The sequence below is a fragment of the Styela clava genome, chromosome 8, assembly GCF_964204865.1.
Source record: "Styela clava chromosome 8, kaStyClav1.hap1.2, whole genome shotgun sequence".
In the NCBI taxonomy this organism is placed as follows: Eukaryota; Metazoa; Chordata; class Ascidiacea; order Stolidobranchia; family Styelidae; genus Styela; species Styela clava.
The window spans coordinates 19,690,166-19,708,397 of NC_135257.1; the positions used below are offsets into that span (position 1 = coordinate 19,690,166).

The following is an 18,232-nucleotide window of genomic DNA, read 5'->3' on the forward strand; positions in this document are numbered from 1 at the left end:
TTAGCACCTCAAAGAACACAATTGAGAGTACAAATTACTGCTCGGAAAGCGTTTGTGGCCTTATATAAAAATTAAACACTATTACCGGTACCTAAAGTTTCAGAAAGCTTATGTAGGGTTTATTATTTTGTCATCCTTATATACAGGTATCCTCTATTCACCGCTGTGCAACGAATCTGCTACGAAGGCCTGCCACCCTCTGAATTCATCAGATGTCTTCAGAACCATCCAGAACATATGTAATTTGTAGGCTGTTATATTTATCTTGTGTGCTTTATTTATTTTTACATTTAACCTTAAATTTATAGTGCCTTTAACTAGAGTTGCCAGATTTTAATACTCTCTGAGTCAAAGTATTGCAATCAACAGTGAAGCCCTTATAATATCTAGTCTCTATTCTAGTGGTTCCCAAACCGCTGGGCAAATATGGTGTTTCAATCCATTTCTGGAAACTGAAAAAAATATCTGAAACTATAGAAAACTAATGAAATCACCGCTTTTGCAGATCCAGACATACTGGACACAAACTTCTATGTATCCCCTGTTAAGCATGACTCAATCATGACTCAAACCAGGGGTTCCCAAGCTTTTTTCAGGATGACCCCAGAGACAACTTTCAAGTGTCCAGTGCGACCCCAGGTCAATATATATATTTTTTATGAAATTTTAGAGCTTCTTTCACTGGACTATTGAGTTTGGTCATGTGGTGGTATTAAGTCCTAAGCTAAAACCAAACAGTGATGTCAAAATAAGCACCTAGTCTACATTTTCTAAAGCATAAGCATAGAGCGATGTCTATGGGCCTGTTTTACAGTAAGCCATGATACAAACGGCTAAATTTAAAATGGTTTGTCAAATCTTAGATGTTTTGTACATCCGTCCTCTACCATACCTCAGCGACCCCACCGACCCCATGACCTGTTTGCGACCCTACCTACTTATCACTCCGACCCAATTCGGGGTCGCGACCCCTGGTTTGGGAGCCCCTGTTCTAAACTATCATCTATGAATGGTAGATTTTCTTGGTAGTTTTTGCCATCTCCGAATACAGTCATTATCCAATACTTCCCATACCCCAGTGGTTCTCAAACTTTTTAAGCTGCCCCCTCCCCCCCCCCCCCCCCTTTTTAGAATAAAATAACTAGCTAACAATAAGCTGCAAATAACAGATAGTAAGGCGAAAGTATATTTTATTCAAAAAACCCGTTGAAAATACGTTGATGGAACGTAAATAATGAATAAAAGACGTCTACATGCAATCTAACAAATATATTTATTATTAATTAGCTTCACGCCTCTTCAAAAAATTGTGTACGTCCTCTATGTCCCACCGTTTGATAACCACTGTCATAACCCATTTGTATCTCATTTTACCAAATCTGGCATCCCTAATAACAACAATTCAGAGCCAAAATGTATCTCAGGAATTTAGGTTAAAATTCTTGTATTTACTGTTTTGAATTTTTAAGTTTGCAGACGTATATTTATTTATTTTTGTCTGATTTTATGAGTAATTCAGCTAAGCTGGTACGTGGTACTGTTAATCGTTTTACCTTTGTTAATTTAAAATTATAGTTCAAAAAGTGTTTTAATTTTTGTTTGCAACTTATATAATTGTATTTTTTATTTGAAATACTGTTTGAAAATATAAAATTATATAAACCTGCAAAATTTTGTTTTCAGATTTCAAAATTCAAATCTTTTCTTGAATTTAAAGATTTTAAATACTTTTTTTCTCAAATTGACATAATTGTAAACTTCTTGTGCACAATTAATCTCAAATAAAGGTTTTCATATTGCAGTTTTTTACACAGCAAATTCACACAAGTAATATCGCCTATGGAATGCCCAATTTAATATAATCATTTATTCATTTATTATAACTTGTTATATTAACATTATTGACCCAAATCTGCAAAAAAGCTATACCTAAAAAGCAAAAATGAAACATAGCTTTAAAATACATAATTTCCTGGACACATGATTTTTAAATATTGATTTTTACTTATTTTTGACTAGTTGAATTCACCCACCAAGAAAAATTCACCTTCAAAATTTTTGATTGAAAGAGTCGAAAAAATCTTTAAATGGTTCAATTTCAAAATTCGTTCAAATTTACCAGATAAACGGATTATTTTCAAATTGTTTTGAAATCTCACAAAATTCAAAATTTTTCAAATTTTATGAACTTTCTGTATATTTATCCAACCTAAAAAGGTACCAAATTATCTGCATAGCTTCTTTGATTTAACTGTAAGTAAACGTTTGAAAAACGTAATCCAATTATGAATGCACTGTTTTATTGCTTTCTACTTTCTACAAATTTGCATTGAAACTTCAATGTTATATTTATAGTTCATTCTCTAAAAACTGTGATAAGATCAAAGTAGCATAAAAAGCCATTACGATTTTTTTTTTTAATATTTTCTGATTTAATGATCTGTGTGCTGTGTAAGTGTAGTCAGTAATATAGTGGACGTTGCCAAAAACGACTGTTTCAATGCATAATAATATATTTGATCTGCAAAGAGGCTTTGGCAGTTTTTTATATGACGTCATCAAATTACGTCGTACTATTCTCCGAATATTATCGGCATCAGAAATTAACATTGTAGTCTATTTAAACTTTTCATATGATTATACTGGTACATATCTTTATTTGTTCTAGACATGCAAGGTGTATTTGCTGACAGCATTGCTTTGTTCTTCAATTAAAAGTGTTTTATTATTGAGTTGAAATTTGATTAAATTTTATATCAGTTTGAAACTGGCATGTGTGTTTTGTATAGAACAGAATATTTTGCAGGCTGTCCCAAACGCCCTTTTCTCCTTTTGTTGTGGATAGGTGGCACTGCAGAAATAAAATAATATTACATTTACATTTGTTTGCAACTTATATAATTGTATCTTTTATTTGAAATACTGTTTGAAAATATAAAATTATATAAACCTGCAAAATTTTGTTTTCAGATTTCAAAATTCAAACCTTTTCTTGAATTTAAAAATTTTAAATATTTTTTTCTCAAATTGACATAATCGTAGACTTTTTGTGCACAATTAATCTCAAATAAAGGTTTTCATATTGCAGTTTTTTACACAGCAAATTCACACAAGTAATATCGCCTCTGGAATGCCCAATTTAATATAATCATTTATTCATTTATTATAATTCTTGTCATATTAACATTATTGACCCAAATCTGCAAAAAAGCTACACCTAAAAAGCAAAAATGAAACATAGCTTTAAAATACATAATTTCCTGGACACATGATTTTTAAATCTTGATTTTTACTTATTTTTGACTAGTTGAATTCATCCACCAAAAAATTTTACCTGCAAAATTTTTGATTGAAAGAGGCGGCAGAAAAGATCCTTAAATGGTTCAAATTCAAAATTCGTTCAAAGTTACCAGATAAACTGATTATTTTCAAATTGTTTTGAAATCTCACAAAATTCAAAATTTTTCAAATTTCATGAACTTTCTGTATATTTATCCAACCTAAAAAGGTACAAAATTATCTGCATAGCTTTTTTGATTTAACTGTGTGTAAACGTTTCAAAAACGTAATCCAATTATGAATGCACTGTTTTATTGCTTTCTACTTTGTACAAATTTGCATCGGAACTTCAATGTTATATTTATAGTTCATTCTCTAAAAACTGTGATAAGATCAAAGTAGCATAAAAGCCATTACGATTTTTTTTAAATATTTTCTGATTTAATGATCTGTGTGCCGTAAGTGTAGTCTGTAATATTGTGGACCTTGCCAAAAACAACTGTTTCAATGCATAATAATATATTTGATCTGCAAAGAGGCTTTGGCAGTTTTTTATATGACGTCATCAAATTACGTCGTACTATTCTCCGAATATTATCGGCATCAGAAATTAACATTGTAGTCTATTTAAACTTTTCATATGATTATACTGGTACATATCTTTATTTGTTCTAGACATGCAAGGTGTATTTGCTGACAGCATTGCTTTGTTCTTCAATTAAAAGTGTTTTATTATTGAGTTGAAATTTGATTAAATTTTATATCAGTTTGAAACTGGCATGTGTGTTTTGTATAGAACAGAATATTTTGCAGGCTGTCCCAAACGCCCTTTTCTCCTTTTGTTGTGGATAGGTGGCACTGCAGAAATAAAATAATATTACATTAATACCTAGAACAGGGTGATCCAAGATTGGCAGCTCCGCGGGCCACAAAATTACTTTTGCATTGTTCGCGGGCCACAATAGTGCCAAGAACTTCGTTCGTTTAACTTCGCTAGTTGCCTCAGCAAACCATAACACTAGTCAATTCAGTGACATTATTGATGCAACAATATGTTGAAAGATTTTTTAGTAAATTTTATGACGAAACAACACGAAATGCGATTTTTTGATTCCTCCTCGAATGCGACGCAAGCCACAGATAATGAAGCGGCGGGCCACATGTGGCCCGCGGGCCTGGGTTTGGACCACCCTGACCTAGAATAACACACACATACATTACACATGCCAGGAGAGTGCTCAGAACCTCAGCGGTCTTGTGCATGCATCCCGTCTTGAATAATAATAATTGTTCATTTATTTATGTATTACTTAGGGCTGGGAATTTCAGGGAAAACACTTTAAACGTTAACCGGGTAAAATTAACCGGTTAACCGCCGCGTGAAGTTTGACGTAATAATTATAATTTCAGCTTGTTACGTCACAATGATTATAAAGCAATTTCGCTTGTTCTTATCCCGGTATCGCTCAAAATTATTCACGAATCGAGATAGTTTCATGATTCAACTGCTACAAAAGATAGGCAGCGTGGTTCGGGCATGTGAAAATATTTTAGAAAACCCGATTCCGTTGTTAAACGTCATTTATGTGACAAATTTTCAGTGTTTGATGTGCAAATACTACTTCGAGATATATTTCATAGAGAAAACGGCATCAACTGCACACTTGTTGTATGGCATTGAATATCCGATTTCGCAATGAAATCGTGAACAATATATTCCGAAATCGACCGAAAACTGATTCTGAATTTATCATTGTAAGTTTTCATTATCAGCAACCTTGGTACTTCCATTATTTTTCACATTTATTGATTCCTCACCCACACAGTTAGTAATATTTTTTTTAATTAAACGCCGCAAGAGATAAATTTGCGATGACGTAATCATATTTGACGATATTGTACGGTATAAAGATGATTTGTACCTGCGATGTCAGTTAACGGTTAAAATAAATCATAACCGTTAACCAGCTGAAATCGGTTAACCGGTTAACCATTCCCAGCCCTAGTATTACTATTACGAGACGAATAAACATACATACATACATGTGGAGGAGGAGGGGATTTAATATATACGATTCCATAATATGGGCAGGAACTTCTTTTATTTTACGTTAGCATAAAGTAGGACCTATATATATACAAAGTTTTCATAACGAAAAGAACTTTTTACTGGGAACGATTTTCGTGGATGTATGATTCGCACTACATATGAATTGTGAAATTTCTTCGACAGCCAAACACACAAATTTAGAGAAATTGACTTTGCCCCTCATGGCGCTACTTGTAGGACGACGATGCTTTAATTGCGATTTTGTACTTAGTTAAAGGGTAATAAAATTTTTAAAATGACATCCTTTTTGATCACAAAATCTTGATTTCCATCCGTATCCTAAAATAGTTTTGCCAGACTACCGTCTGGGTCGGACGTGTTTTTGTTGCTCTGTTAGATGAAAGATCAATCAATGCTGTTGGACTGAGAATGCTACGCGCTGTGTGTTTCGGTATTTACTATTAGATTTGTATCTCGTGATATCAACATGATCAAGGCCCATCCACAGGAATTAAAGAAGTTTATGGATAAAAGATTGGATTTAAAGTTTGTGTTTGGCAGTCGTCGGGTGCGGTCGCATTTTTGAACGGCGCAGAAAGATTAGATTGACAACAATGAACCAGCACTTAAGGAATATCAACAAGTAAAGGCCGAAATATGAAATTACATGGCAGCATAAAGGCAACATACGGACATCATAACAGAATCGAAAGATGAATACATCAGGGATTGATTCAGATATTTTATTTTGTGACAAAGAGTATGATATACTGCTATTTCTAGAAATTCCGCTTGAATACTGAGTATTCAACTATATATGTGTAAATAGTTTGCAGTGTATCAAAAAATCAATCGCGACTCGTAAACGTTTATATAAAAGTCATTTTTTATCCATGGACAAAACAAAAATAAGATATTACAAAAGATACTCTAGCATTCTTACACATATCAAGAAAAAGGCTAAAATAAAATTTTATCAAGAAAAATTCAAAGAACTAGAGGGTGACACAAAAAAGACATGGAATCTCATTAACACAATCACTAATAAGAAGCATAAACAAAAATTTCCACACGAAATTGAGACAAATTATGGCATTATATGCAACTACCAGTCCATATGCGAAGAATTTAACACTTACTTTGTAAACGTTGGTCCTAATCTTGCATCAAATCTGACAAATAATTCTATAAATTTTATGAAATATTTAGGCGAACCCCAAAAAAATTCAATTTATCTGGAGCCTATACTAGAATATGAAATTATTTCACTTGAAAACAAAATGGATTCAAGAAATGCTTCTGGTCCGGACGGCCTGTCTATTCGTTTTCTAAAAATGATGATTCATATCATTAGCAAGAATCTTACAGATATCTTTAATACATGCATGCAGCATGGAGTCTTTCCGCAATACCTGAAAGTGGCAAAAGTGACGCCTGTGTTTAAATCAGGAGATCCAAGCATAGTAAGCAATTATCGACCAATTTCAGTTCTTCCAGCTGTAGCCAAACTTTTCGAAAAACTATTACACATCAGATTGGCAGAATATCTGGACAAATTTGACATTTTGTCAGATAAACAATTCGGTTTTAGACTTGAACACTCAACAATTCACGCGGTTTTAGACAGTGTTACTCATCTATATATGAATATTGCTGAAAAACAACATTCGGTTAACATTTACGTGGACTTAAAAAAAGCTTTTGATACAATTGATCACTCAATATTACTGCACAAACTTCATCATTATGGTATAAGAGGTAATGCACTGGCGTTGATAAAAAGTTACATAAGTGAACGTATGTAATATGTCAGTTTTGGTAATGTTAGATCTACTTCACAAAATGTTAGTATGGGCGTACCACAAGGTTCTGTTTTGGGGCCTCTATTGTTCATAATCTATGTGAATGATATCCATAATTCCAGTAAATTTTCGACACATCTTTTTGCTGATAACACTTCTTTCAAACTTTCGAGATGTTCCATTCACCAATTAGAAACCGATTGCAATTCTGAGCTCTCAAAGATTGGCAAATGGATGCACTCCAACAAGCTAACTGTGAATCCCCAGAAGACTAAATACATTGTAATTTCTAAGAATGATCGTGCAAGCGTAAATCTATATCTTGATGGTTTTGAGCTGGAAAAAGTAAAAAAAGCTTTTTACTTGGGACTTGAAATTGATTGTTGCTTGAACTGGAGTAGTCACATTGAACTGCTATCAAAAAAGTTAGCACGAGCCGTTGGAACGCTGAGTAAGCTACGTGGATTGGTCTCACAAAAACTCTTCTACAAATTTATTACAGTCTCTTTTATTCACATATGTCTTATGGTATAATAATATGGGGTTGTTCGGCAAAACAGCATCTGAAAAGGCTCAGTGTACTGCAAAACAGAGCAATTCGCATAATTTCCAATAGCAGTTACAAAGAAAATACAACACCGTACTATCATAAACATAAACTTCTTAAACTTTATGACTTATATCGTTATGAAGTTGCAAAATTTATGTACCGTACGAAACAAAACTGTTCTCCAAATACTTTTATGAATTATTTTCAAAACATAGGTTTAATCCACAATCATGGCACAAGATACTCACAGCACAACCTATTTGTTCCAAGGTCAGACTCATCGATTTTGCAAAAATCCATATTGTTCCAAGGTCCGGTTATTTGGAATGAAATTAGTCAGGAAATAAAAGACTGCAGCTATGCATGCTTCGCCCGCAAACTTTTTAAAAAATATATCGATAGCTACAAGTGACATACTCACACCATCGATCGCTGTTGGTAGGAGGACAAGAAATTACTGTGTTTTAACCCTACTCCGCCAGTCGCTCTGTGGCCATTTTACATGGGTTATTTTAATTGTCAACCATTAAGCCCTAAATGACTTTTTTATAGCGTGTTTTTAATAGAGTTCTATTCAGTTATATACCGGTATGTTTAAAACACACTCCTAAAATAATATTTTTTTATGCGACAAAATTTCTATTGAACAACCTTGAACTTGCGAGATTTTGTGTCTAGTAGAGGTTAATTAATTTTTATTTCAACGTTTTCTTGTGTTATTTTCCAACAGAACAACACCAAAACCACTATTATAGCAAGAATGGATACTCTAAAATTCACGATTGTATTTACAGAATTTTCAAATTCAAGGCTTCAGTTGACAATTTTGATGATGTCATACCTCTAATTATTACTGCACAGTTTATTGTAATTTATTTCCTGTCTGAGTCACTCTAACGATTTTACATGCCACTCAATGTATCGAACTAGTATTTAAAGCGAAGCTAGAGTCCCTTTTTCGTGAAACATACGACTCTACTATAGAACATTAACTGTAAAAGACCATTATTCCAGTTGGTTAGGCTTGAATTATACTGTGTACATGCCATCCCCCATAGTATGGTTTAAACATATTCAATTGAGTTTTGTTTTTGTTTTTCTCTCTGTTAGTTTTGTTAATTTATTTTCGGTGTATGCTACTTCAGCTCAATTTCGTTTAAAAAATGGTAATTTTATATTTTTTTAAAGGCTGTAACTGACTCGATGACCTAACGGTCCCTTCGTCACAGCCTCGTCACAATGCCTTGGAAATTAATTTTGAAATGTTGTATGTTGTATTTTGATTTTGACATTGTTGACGAAATAAAATACTACTACTACAGTGTAACATTTTTAAACATTCATTTAGTGGCATATTTTTGATTTGTTCTCTCTGTGTGTATACCGGTACTGTTTTAACAATGTTGGCCACGTCAATGTATCAATTAGGCTACAGACCTGCTCGCGTGTGATTAGTGTTTTTCCTAATAATTGCTTTTATGAGTGTCCGCACACCGAATTTGCCGCCATGGTTTTGCGTTTGTTTGTATATTAAACCACTTATCACCTTTTCCGCAATGCCCAATCTAGCAATCAGTGTAGTTTTTCATGGCTTGGTTTTTCTTAAAGCTTTCATGGCTTCATGAGTATGACTATCGTCGCAAATTTATTACATTCCACTCCCCACATTATCTTTGCATGAGGTTGTAGGTATTGGTCATTATCAACGTAATTGTTGAAAGGGAGTACAACAGCCCGAAAGTTTATTACTATCGTGTATTTTGTTTGTTAAGTTTGGCCCAAGCCTCATTTAATTGGGCTTGTGTTTTTGTGTGCGTGCTGGTGGGCAGGCACATGAGATACTTCATGTTTTAAACTTTTTTGTAGGTTTTGCTTGCCCTCCAGAATTCTCCATTTTTAATTTAGGTTTGTTATGGAGTTTTCGAAATAAACTATCTATCTAAGTCCAAGCTATGCCCCTCGTGCAACCTGTCTTGCATAGGACTCCACAATAGCCCGTGCTGATGTCTATCTGCGGCGATACCGGCGGTTTGTTTTTACGTAGTGAAAGTATGTGCCAGTATGAAAACCAGGTATACGTGATAGTGCATTTTTGTGAGAGCGGATCTTTTCGGCAATGCAGTTGTGCGGGAATGGTGATACTTTGGAAGAAAAACTCTTGGGGCATTTGCTGCCCCCCCCCCCCCCCCCCCCCCGGCCCGTTAGAATTATTTCCTCAACAGAAGAACTGTATACCGGTACCGGTACTCTTTATTATCTTAAGTGATTTTGAAGCCCTAAAGTTAAAGAGATTCGCGTATTTTTGTTTGTTTATTACTGGCCCAAGCCACGTTCAAAAAGGTTAGCCCTAGCCTCACGACGTTTTTATTGTTGCTTCATTTAATTGGGACGGTTGGCCAGGTACGGTAAGTTATGGTGTAAGCTAGAGTACCGGTAGTTTTTGTGTCTTTGTACCGGTACAGTTGTAATGCGGGGTGCAAAAATGTTTCTTTTATTATGACATGAACTATTATCCTGGTTTTATTTATTCAGTTATTGCAGATATGATGTTTGAGATGACTGTATGATATTTTCTTGCACATTAGACTGGTAGAAGTCTTTATTCTGTTATCAGTGTTTTATTACTTATCGATTTTAATCGGTAAGTATGTTGATAGGTATTTGTCTGTTAGATGAACGCCATATCTCGCGAAAGCGAGATTGAATCTGCTCCAGATTTTGCATGTGCATTCATCATATTTCGGACCAGAAGCCTATTGATTTTGGACGAATTATGTCGATGTCGGACGAATACAATTTTTTGACATGTCAAACTTAACCCCCACCTGACTACGCCATCCAAAAATTACGTTACTACAAGGTAATAGAGCCCTTCAAACTATACGAACTGCCATCCAAGACACGCAAGCACCCAAAATCAAACACCTATTTCTCTCGTCGCTCCGTTCCCAACAGGAGAGAGATCGATGATGTTAGTCAGTTCTTTATCGTAAGCGCCGATGCCATTTTGGGCGATCGTGCGTATATTTGGCAAGCTCTATGACGTGATTTTGATGTCGTAGCGACGTAATTTTTGGATGGTGTAGTCAGGTAGGTGTTATGATCGCCCACTAGAAGTATGTTAGGTTCGAAATTACATGAGACCCTTATTGGTCACCTGTAGCTTCGCTCAAGCATCATTGTCTTTAATTTCTGAGTGATTTCTCATGACTTTGCCCTGAGCGAATATTTATTAAAAAAAAAGTTGAAAACAAATTATTTTATTTAGTCTATGCTTTCATTACAATATCATTTTTTTGCATTCTCCTCTAGTATAAATCTAGATTGATTTTATCAAAATTTTAATGATGGAGATTGCATTGGGAGCCACATACTCAAGTTATGAAGAATTTGAATCTGCTTATTATAAGTTTATAAATAAAAACAATTTGGATTTCAAAGTACATCAAAGTAAGTCACTAAAGAACTCCTCGTTGTCATATTCTGCGGAAGTTTTGGAGCTTATGAAGCCATTGCGATACCAACATATCGTCTATACATGCTCTATGCGTGGATATGATAAACGGCCAGGATTCTTGCAAGCTTGTGGTGCTGTAGTTGATCTACGATTGGATAAACACATAAAAAAATTGAAAGTGGTAAAATTGTGCCTTGAACATGACGATTCCTGTTGCCAAGTACAGTATTGGAAACGTCGTCAAAATAAGTCTCTAAACGATGAAAAACTTCAAAGTGATGTCCAAATTATTGACATACGAACAGATAGAACCAGGAAAACTCCTCGGAGGAAAACTTTTGGTTTCAATCCAAAATACACAGACGATATTTTACATGATAATCAGAAAACTCTAAAGAGAAGTTCCTCTTTTGATAACGGTCGAAATCAAAAGTTTCCAAAAAACGAAAGCGCCAGCAATGACTCAACTAATCTGGAGGAATATATAATCGAAGAGGGAGACTGTAATATATCTGATTTTTCTGAAAACGATGAATTTCCTTCATTAGTGTTCCGATCGAGTCGACAAGTTCAATCGGATATAATTTCCACCCACACCAGACAAAATAATGATTTTATCCAACATAGCTCGCATCAGACTGATAGTCCGGAGATTACAAAAGTCAGAGGACATACAAATAACACAATAGCGACATCTAATGGTTTTCATTCACAAAATTCTACTCCAATTGTTAAATCTGATGTATCAGATTCCGCTGATTCATTGTTTTTTTCCTCCTTATGTGCTGAAGTTCAAAAACTCCCTTATCGTGCTAAAAGTGTTTTAAAACTCAAACTTCTGCAAATGGTGAATGAAACAATCTTAGAACATGAAGAATCTTGAATTGTGTGGTGAGTGGAAGGATTGGATTTTTGTATTCACCCTGGAGAAAGGAAATAGTTAAGATGGCTTAATCACGTGGTGAACCATGAAGGAATCAATTCACTGAATGGCATATTATGCAAAGATTGAGAGGAAGCGTGGAGCACTATTGTTGATTAGCCAATAAGACGGCTTAATCATACAGCAAATCATGATGAAAGAACTCCAATGCTCTGAACAGCACGCTCTGTTGCTTCACCGCAGTGCTGTAGATCTAGAGGAAATTTACAATTGACCCTGGCTCTGGCTCAAAACAAATTTTGGTTGGAAATGTAAAAAAAGCATTTTTCTGTATTACTGCTTCTGTATGAGCTTGAAATGCATTTCATACCCTCAAGATGCTCGTAAACCCATGTTTTCCAGTCTGCAGGCCGACCCGCTAACAGTCACAGTCGAACTTGGTAATTATAAATCTCAGAGCCTCCCCTTTGAGATGTCATGTTGTAAAATATTTAGACTCCAGTTCCATACTGAGAAAATCAAAAGTTGATATCAAAACTGTGCCACATGCAAGCCTTTTTTAATAGACTGTTGGTAAAAGTAATGCTTCTTGAGTTCTGTCTTATTTTAACAATATTGCAAATCTGACTCCTGTGAAAAACATTCAAAAATCAGCCCCGCATCCTAGGTTCACAGATTACAATTCCATTATGAAGTATTACTGGACTCTCGCTGTTGAAGTTTGTTTACTGCAATTGCTGTTCAGTTTTGACTAAAAAATGCTATTTCACCGTAAATGAACTCATTAAAAGCACTAGAGAATTTCAACACGTTTCACACTGATCATAGTTCAAGTCAGCGATTCCCAACTGGGGGCCACAATGCTAGTCGTAAAATTGATTTTACAGGAAAACTATCCGCTCTTCCTAGTTTTATTGCTTGATAAGGTTATTCCACATGTTGTTTTCACTTTGTTGATGATGAATTGTTTGAACATAATAAGATTTGGAATCTACCAATCAAAATAACACTATAAATACCACTGGAATGATAAACAGGGCTATGAGTGCTAAAAGCCTCCAGAAGGGGCCACTGCTCCAAGTAATAAGTTTTAAATTTTCCTAAATCAATGTTTAAGGACACTTTTGTATAAGTTATCTATCTTTTTCAATCAGAGTTAGAATGACCAGAAAAGCAAAGTTTTAACTGCTAATGATATTTCCACACTTTGTGTATTAAACTGTCATTTCTTCCTGAGCTGTTGTTTCCCTTTGTACACTTCAAATATTTCCAAAGTCTTGCAAAAATAGTTTTACTTCCAACATTGTAAAAGGGAGAATAATATTCAAATACTATTTATCTCAACATTCAGCATTATCACTGGTTAAGTTTTCAATGTTTTGTAATTTGTATTTCATTCATATGAAGAACCACGGCTTCTCGTCCGGTTACCAGTCCATGTTGGGTATGAGATTAGTTTGTTAGTTATTTGTTTCTGATTCTGTCAATTTTTGAGGCGCACTTAGTAAAGATTGGAAACCACTGCCTTAGTTAAATAGACAATTTTAGGAAATTGTCAAGTGCCCCTGTTTACTTATGACTGAGTCTTACCCCCTTTTTGCTTCAAATTTTATCATGATAATTTATTTTAATATTATTTTTAGTATTTCAATATTTTATTTGTATCTCGGAACGCTCATTGGTTAGGTTGCAGAAACACGGCATTACATATAAATATTGCTGCTGCTTCAAATTTGAAATAAATGAGCATTACTTGAGACTAACATGCAACAAGTCAGAGAGTGCAAGATGTACCCCATGAGGCATATTTATTTAAATATATAGGATAGGATGATTTTACATATTTATCTTGGGGGAGAGGATAGCCAATGAGACAGCTTAACCATATGGCGAACCACGGCCTCTCATCTGGTTACCAGTCCATGTCGGCAGTGGCGGGATTCAGCCGGTTCGCACCGGTTCTATAGAAACGTCTCGCAGAATTTCATGAGATCAGCGAACCGGTTAGAATTACTTTTTACTGTCAATGACTTTTATGATGGAACAGGCCAACAAAAAATTTGAATCCCACCACTGCATGTCGGGTATAGGATTAGTTATTTGTTTTCAGATGCATGGACTTGGTGGTGGAGGGAGACGAGCCCCCCCCCCCCCCCCCCCTACCTCGTCGAAGAGTCCAGCAACCATTTCACACATAACTATCCCTACATTGGGTACGAACCCACACGCAGGGTAATCAGAGGTGCGGCGGGTAAGGTATTCCTAACGCTTACAACGCTGTTTATTTTGAACTTATTTGTGTTTTACGTCACGTGATCCGCAATTCACGACTAGCTTTATATTTGAGTGGAATTTGACGTTTCAATACAAGTCAAGTTTTATTTTTCAACCAGTAAAAGACAAAAATCATGCAAAAAATATAAGGAAAAAATGGGTACTCCTGAAGTATGCGCACCAAGATGTCGCATAACCTGGTACACAACCTGAGTTCAGGTAACTTGGTATGTAGGAGGACGCACATACATTTTCTGGAATGCAAGAGTTCTATACATGAGGAATCCGTTCTTAAAACTTTCTCATTGATATATTGACACGAACCTGTTATTTTCATGCTTATTTAATATAATTGGGTGGCAACTGACTCTGATGACCCCAAAAGGTCGTATCGTTGCCCCTCAGTCATATACCGAAAACTATTTTTTTGATATTTGTTTATGTGTGCATGAATTGTTTTCTTGGTTTGACAAAATGAAATAAACTCTCTCACTTTCAAACTACCCTTTCTTTTTAATGGCCCCAATTTAACAAGCGTCAGAATTTCTTGGTGGCAAATTCAAGGCATTGACACCTTAGCAATATTTTGGTAGAACGTTGCCAGGTGACAGTTGTTGTTCGACAGTCTGACAGAGAGACTTTATTTTTTCGTCAAACCAGCAAGCATACCGATGATACAGATAATAAAACAACACATTATGCAGTTTTCGGTAGATGACAAGGTGGTAACGATACGGCCATATGCGGTCATTATCTGTCCGATTTCCTTAGCAGAAGTCTCATTTATCGTTGTAGTGCTTGTTTTGCATAAAATATTACAAAATTATTAAGTTGTACAACATTTAAAGAAAGAATAAAGGTGCGAAATAGGATTTTTATATTTATCCCAGCGAGAAAAAGACGCTTAAAAGGCGGCTTAATCATATGCCAACCCTTTCAAAGTAATCACCCGTGCAATGGCGAGTATGGTGCACTGACCGTCGAATCAAACTACGTGCAGGTTTCTTCTAATCTGAGAAAAGCAAGCTGATTCTATAATCAGTTTATTTACTTTGTTTTTCATCGTCTTTTATGCTGATTATGGAGTCAAAATATACTTATAAAACTCTTTTTGCCGTAAAGTATTCAAATACATTTTCGTGATAGTCAAGTCATGCCGAAGAAACTTTAATTGTCATAAAACAAGATAGGTTTGAAAAACATTTGGGCACATCAAACTAGCATCGTCTCACTGGTTGTAATCAACTGATCGGCTGTAATTACGAGCTTCAAGCATTGGGTATGAATATGATAATACCGAACAAACTGTCGCCTGAATTTATATTATTTCAGTCTTTTCATATTATTTAATGCTCGGCTTTTTTCCCCTCGGTATAATTTATTGTTAGACTTCTTCATATGCAACGCTGCTCGGCAAACATTACTGGTTTATCGCTTCTCCCTTCACACTGAAATTCACTTTTGTTATCTTTTTTTTTATTCTGTACGTACAATATATATGTATTTTCGGCACGTGTAAAAATAAACTCCTGATACTGTCGCGGGATGGAGGCCTGTAACTGGACGCTCAACAACGCCATATTATATGTGACATTGCGTGACAGTAATCAATCCATCCAAACACAAAACAGCAACAAACAAAATAAAGAGGACCTGGAGGACGGGTATAACTTAATAAAAAAGTTTAAAACGTACAAGTACGTACCCGTCCACCCAAAACAGTCAAAACCGTACATTTGAACCCAGGTACATTTGAACCCATGCGTATATCCACGGGTTCAATCTATATGCGGGTGCTAAAACCCATGGGTTAGGGTTAGTATGGGTTTAACTATCCGTGAAACAAAAAAAATTCCATAGGTGCAATAGCATACAGGTGCAATTGTCATGGGTTCAAATGTACGTGGGTTCAAATGTAATGGAACCAAAATCGGGAAATACTTTAAATTAAATTTAAAATGTGAGACGTGTATGTGTAACACAAACAGTGCTTTTCTTACAAAAATATAGAATAAAAAAACACTCGCTGACGTAAAATGGTGATGCTGTAGGCCTAGTTCAATTTCATTGCAAAAATAACACAGTGACAAAAAATTGTTACTAAAGAACAAGCTTGGTAAATAGAATTAATGTTCCATAGCTGTCTATGCACAAATCATGGATTGGGGTATCGGGTTCTTTTGTCGTTTTCGATCAGTTCAATTTAAAATCATTGTATCCGTTTCAATGCTTCCAACATTAATATCGAATTTCCACGAACGACCACCATTCCAACAGGTGCCATCTTTTCTTCGCTCTGTTCCATCATCCACAACTAGATTCATAAAAGGATTGAAACCACGCAATATACCCGTAACAGATCGTCCACCATTTAACTTTAAATCCAAACTTTTATCCATGAACTTCTTTAATTCCGGTAGATGGGCTTTGCTCATGTTGATATTACGCGATACAAATACCGAAACATACAGCGCGTAGCATTCTCTAGTCTTTTCAAGCAGACACGTCCGCACCCGACGACGATCAGAATGGAATCTATGTCATCTGAAATTGTGAATCCTCAACATAATAGCGTGAAGGGGGGAGTTGACATTGGTGACCCGGTCGTATCACTTCCTCCTGGCTGTACCAACCTAATTTATTAATTGTTATTATTTTTATTGTTGCGATGACTGTTATTTTGTTTTAGTTGACGAAAAAAAAAGCTATTTCTCTCTATCAAGTCTTCAACTGAGTTCAATAGCGGTGGGTCAATAACAGAAAATTTTATTCATTCAAGATGCTTCTGTCATGCAACAAAATATTGCCTGATCAGTGTTAATTAGTCAAATGGCAGTGTGATGTGCTTCCCTTCTGTGTGTGTATGACAGCAGTTTCATAATTTTTTCGCTTTTTGCGACGGGGGGCATACTTAGTCATGTGTATGACAGGTCGCTGTTGCAGCTACGTATTTATTACCTAATGCTGCATTGGTTTAATTCGGTGTAGCTATTTGAAATGGGAGAAATTTGAGGTTGGGCGATCGCGCAACTAGAGGTATATTTAGCGATAGCTTAATTCTTTCAAGTTTTAATCCATTCAAATATACATGTGAGCAACTCCATTATGATCAGTGTTGGAATAGGACAAGTTAGGATTTGTGTTTGATGCTCAGGAGGTAAAAAAGGCTATTCAACTTCTTGGTGTCAAAGTCACAACCTTTCCGCCTGTTATGGAAATAACTAATGAACTCGGTGAAGATTCAGGTATTTATTTCGTCGTGCATAAAACATTATACAGACAAAATTAAACAAATATAATAATAAAAAAAAACATATGATACGGCATTTGTACAATAAACTACTGACTGACTGACGTGGCTATGCTAAAAAAAATTAAATATAATTATGAGCAAATATTTTTTTCAATTGTGAGAGCATAACGTAGCGTTTTTTGGCCAGCCATTTGGGGATCACGGCCGGAATCTGCTTAAGCCATCTATGGTTATTGATGTATCACAAAATATACAGATTACGCGATTAGCCGAACTGATTACGCGATGATCAGCATACAATACCAACATGTATTGGAAACCAGACAGCACGGCCAAGCCGTTTGTTTTTTCTCCATTCAAAGATGAAAAATTGCGTAGTGAATAATGGACGTCGAAAACGTTGCTGGGCATAAATGAATTGAGGAATCGCCAGAAAAATGTAGCAAACGTCGGAAAGTAGTCAATATTCCAGTCAATATTATATAACGACTATTTGCTTTTTCATTGGATTTTTATAAAATAAAACTATAAGCTTTCAGGTTCGTCTATACCAGAAAATGGCCATCTATATGAGGAAACTAGAGCTTTACTGGTATAATTACACATATGCCATGGCATATGTACAATAAAACTGTGCAAGACAGGAATAATTTATATATAAATCAATACGAAAATCTCAACTGA

At 35.3% G+C, this 18,232-nt stretch overlaps 2 protein-coding genes across 2 annotated transcripts in view; both read left to right on the forward strand.

Annotated features, from left to right (window-relative positions):
* LOC120345464 (glycerol-3-phosphate dehydrogenase [NAD(+)], cytoplasmic-like) overlaps window positions 1-4,057 on the forward strand; it is a 31,565-nt gene extending 27,508 nt beyond the window's left edge. Inside the window, exon 9 of the mRNA XM_039414921.2 lies at window positions 147-4,057. Coding sequence (XP_039270855.2) covers window positions 147-243 — 97 coding nt within the window. The 3' untranslated portion in view covers window positions 244-4,057. The remainder of the gene's footprint in view (window positions 1-146) is intronic.
* Window positions 4,058-10,993: 6,936 nt separating this feature from the next.
* On the forward strand, window positions 10,994-13,778 carry LOC120346146 (uncharacterized). Its single transcript, XM_039415812.2, has one exon. It carries the CDS (start codon window positions 11,026-11,028, stop codon window positions 12,019-12,021), a length of 996 nt encoding a protein of 331 aa, XP_039271746.2. The 5' UTR covers window positions 10,994-11,025; the 3' UTR covers window positions 12,022-13,778.
* Window positions 13,779-18,232: the final 4,454 nt, after the last annotated feature.

What these genes read in the sequence shown, in the direction of transcription:
- LOC120346146 (XM_039415812.2), top strand. Translation starts at nt 11,026, where the DNA reads ATGATGGAGATTGCATTGGGAGCCACATACTCAAGTTATGAAGAATTT.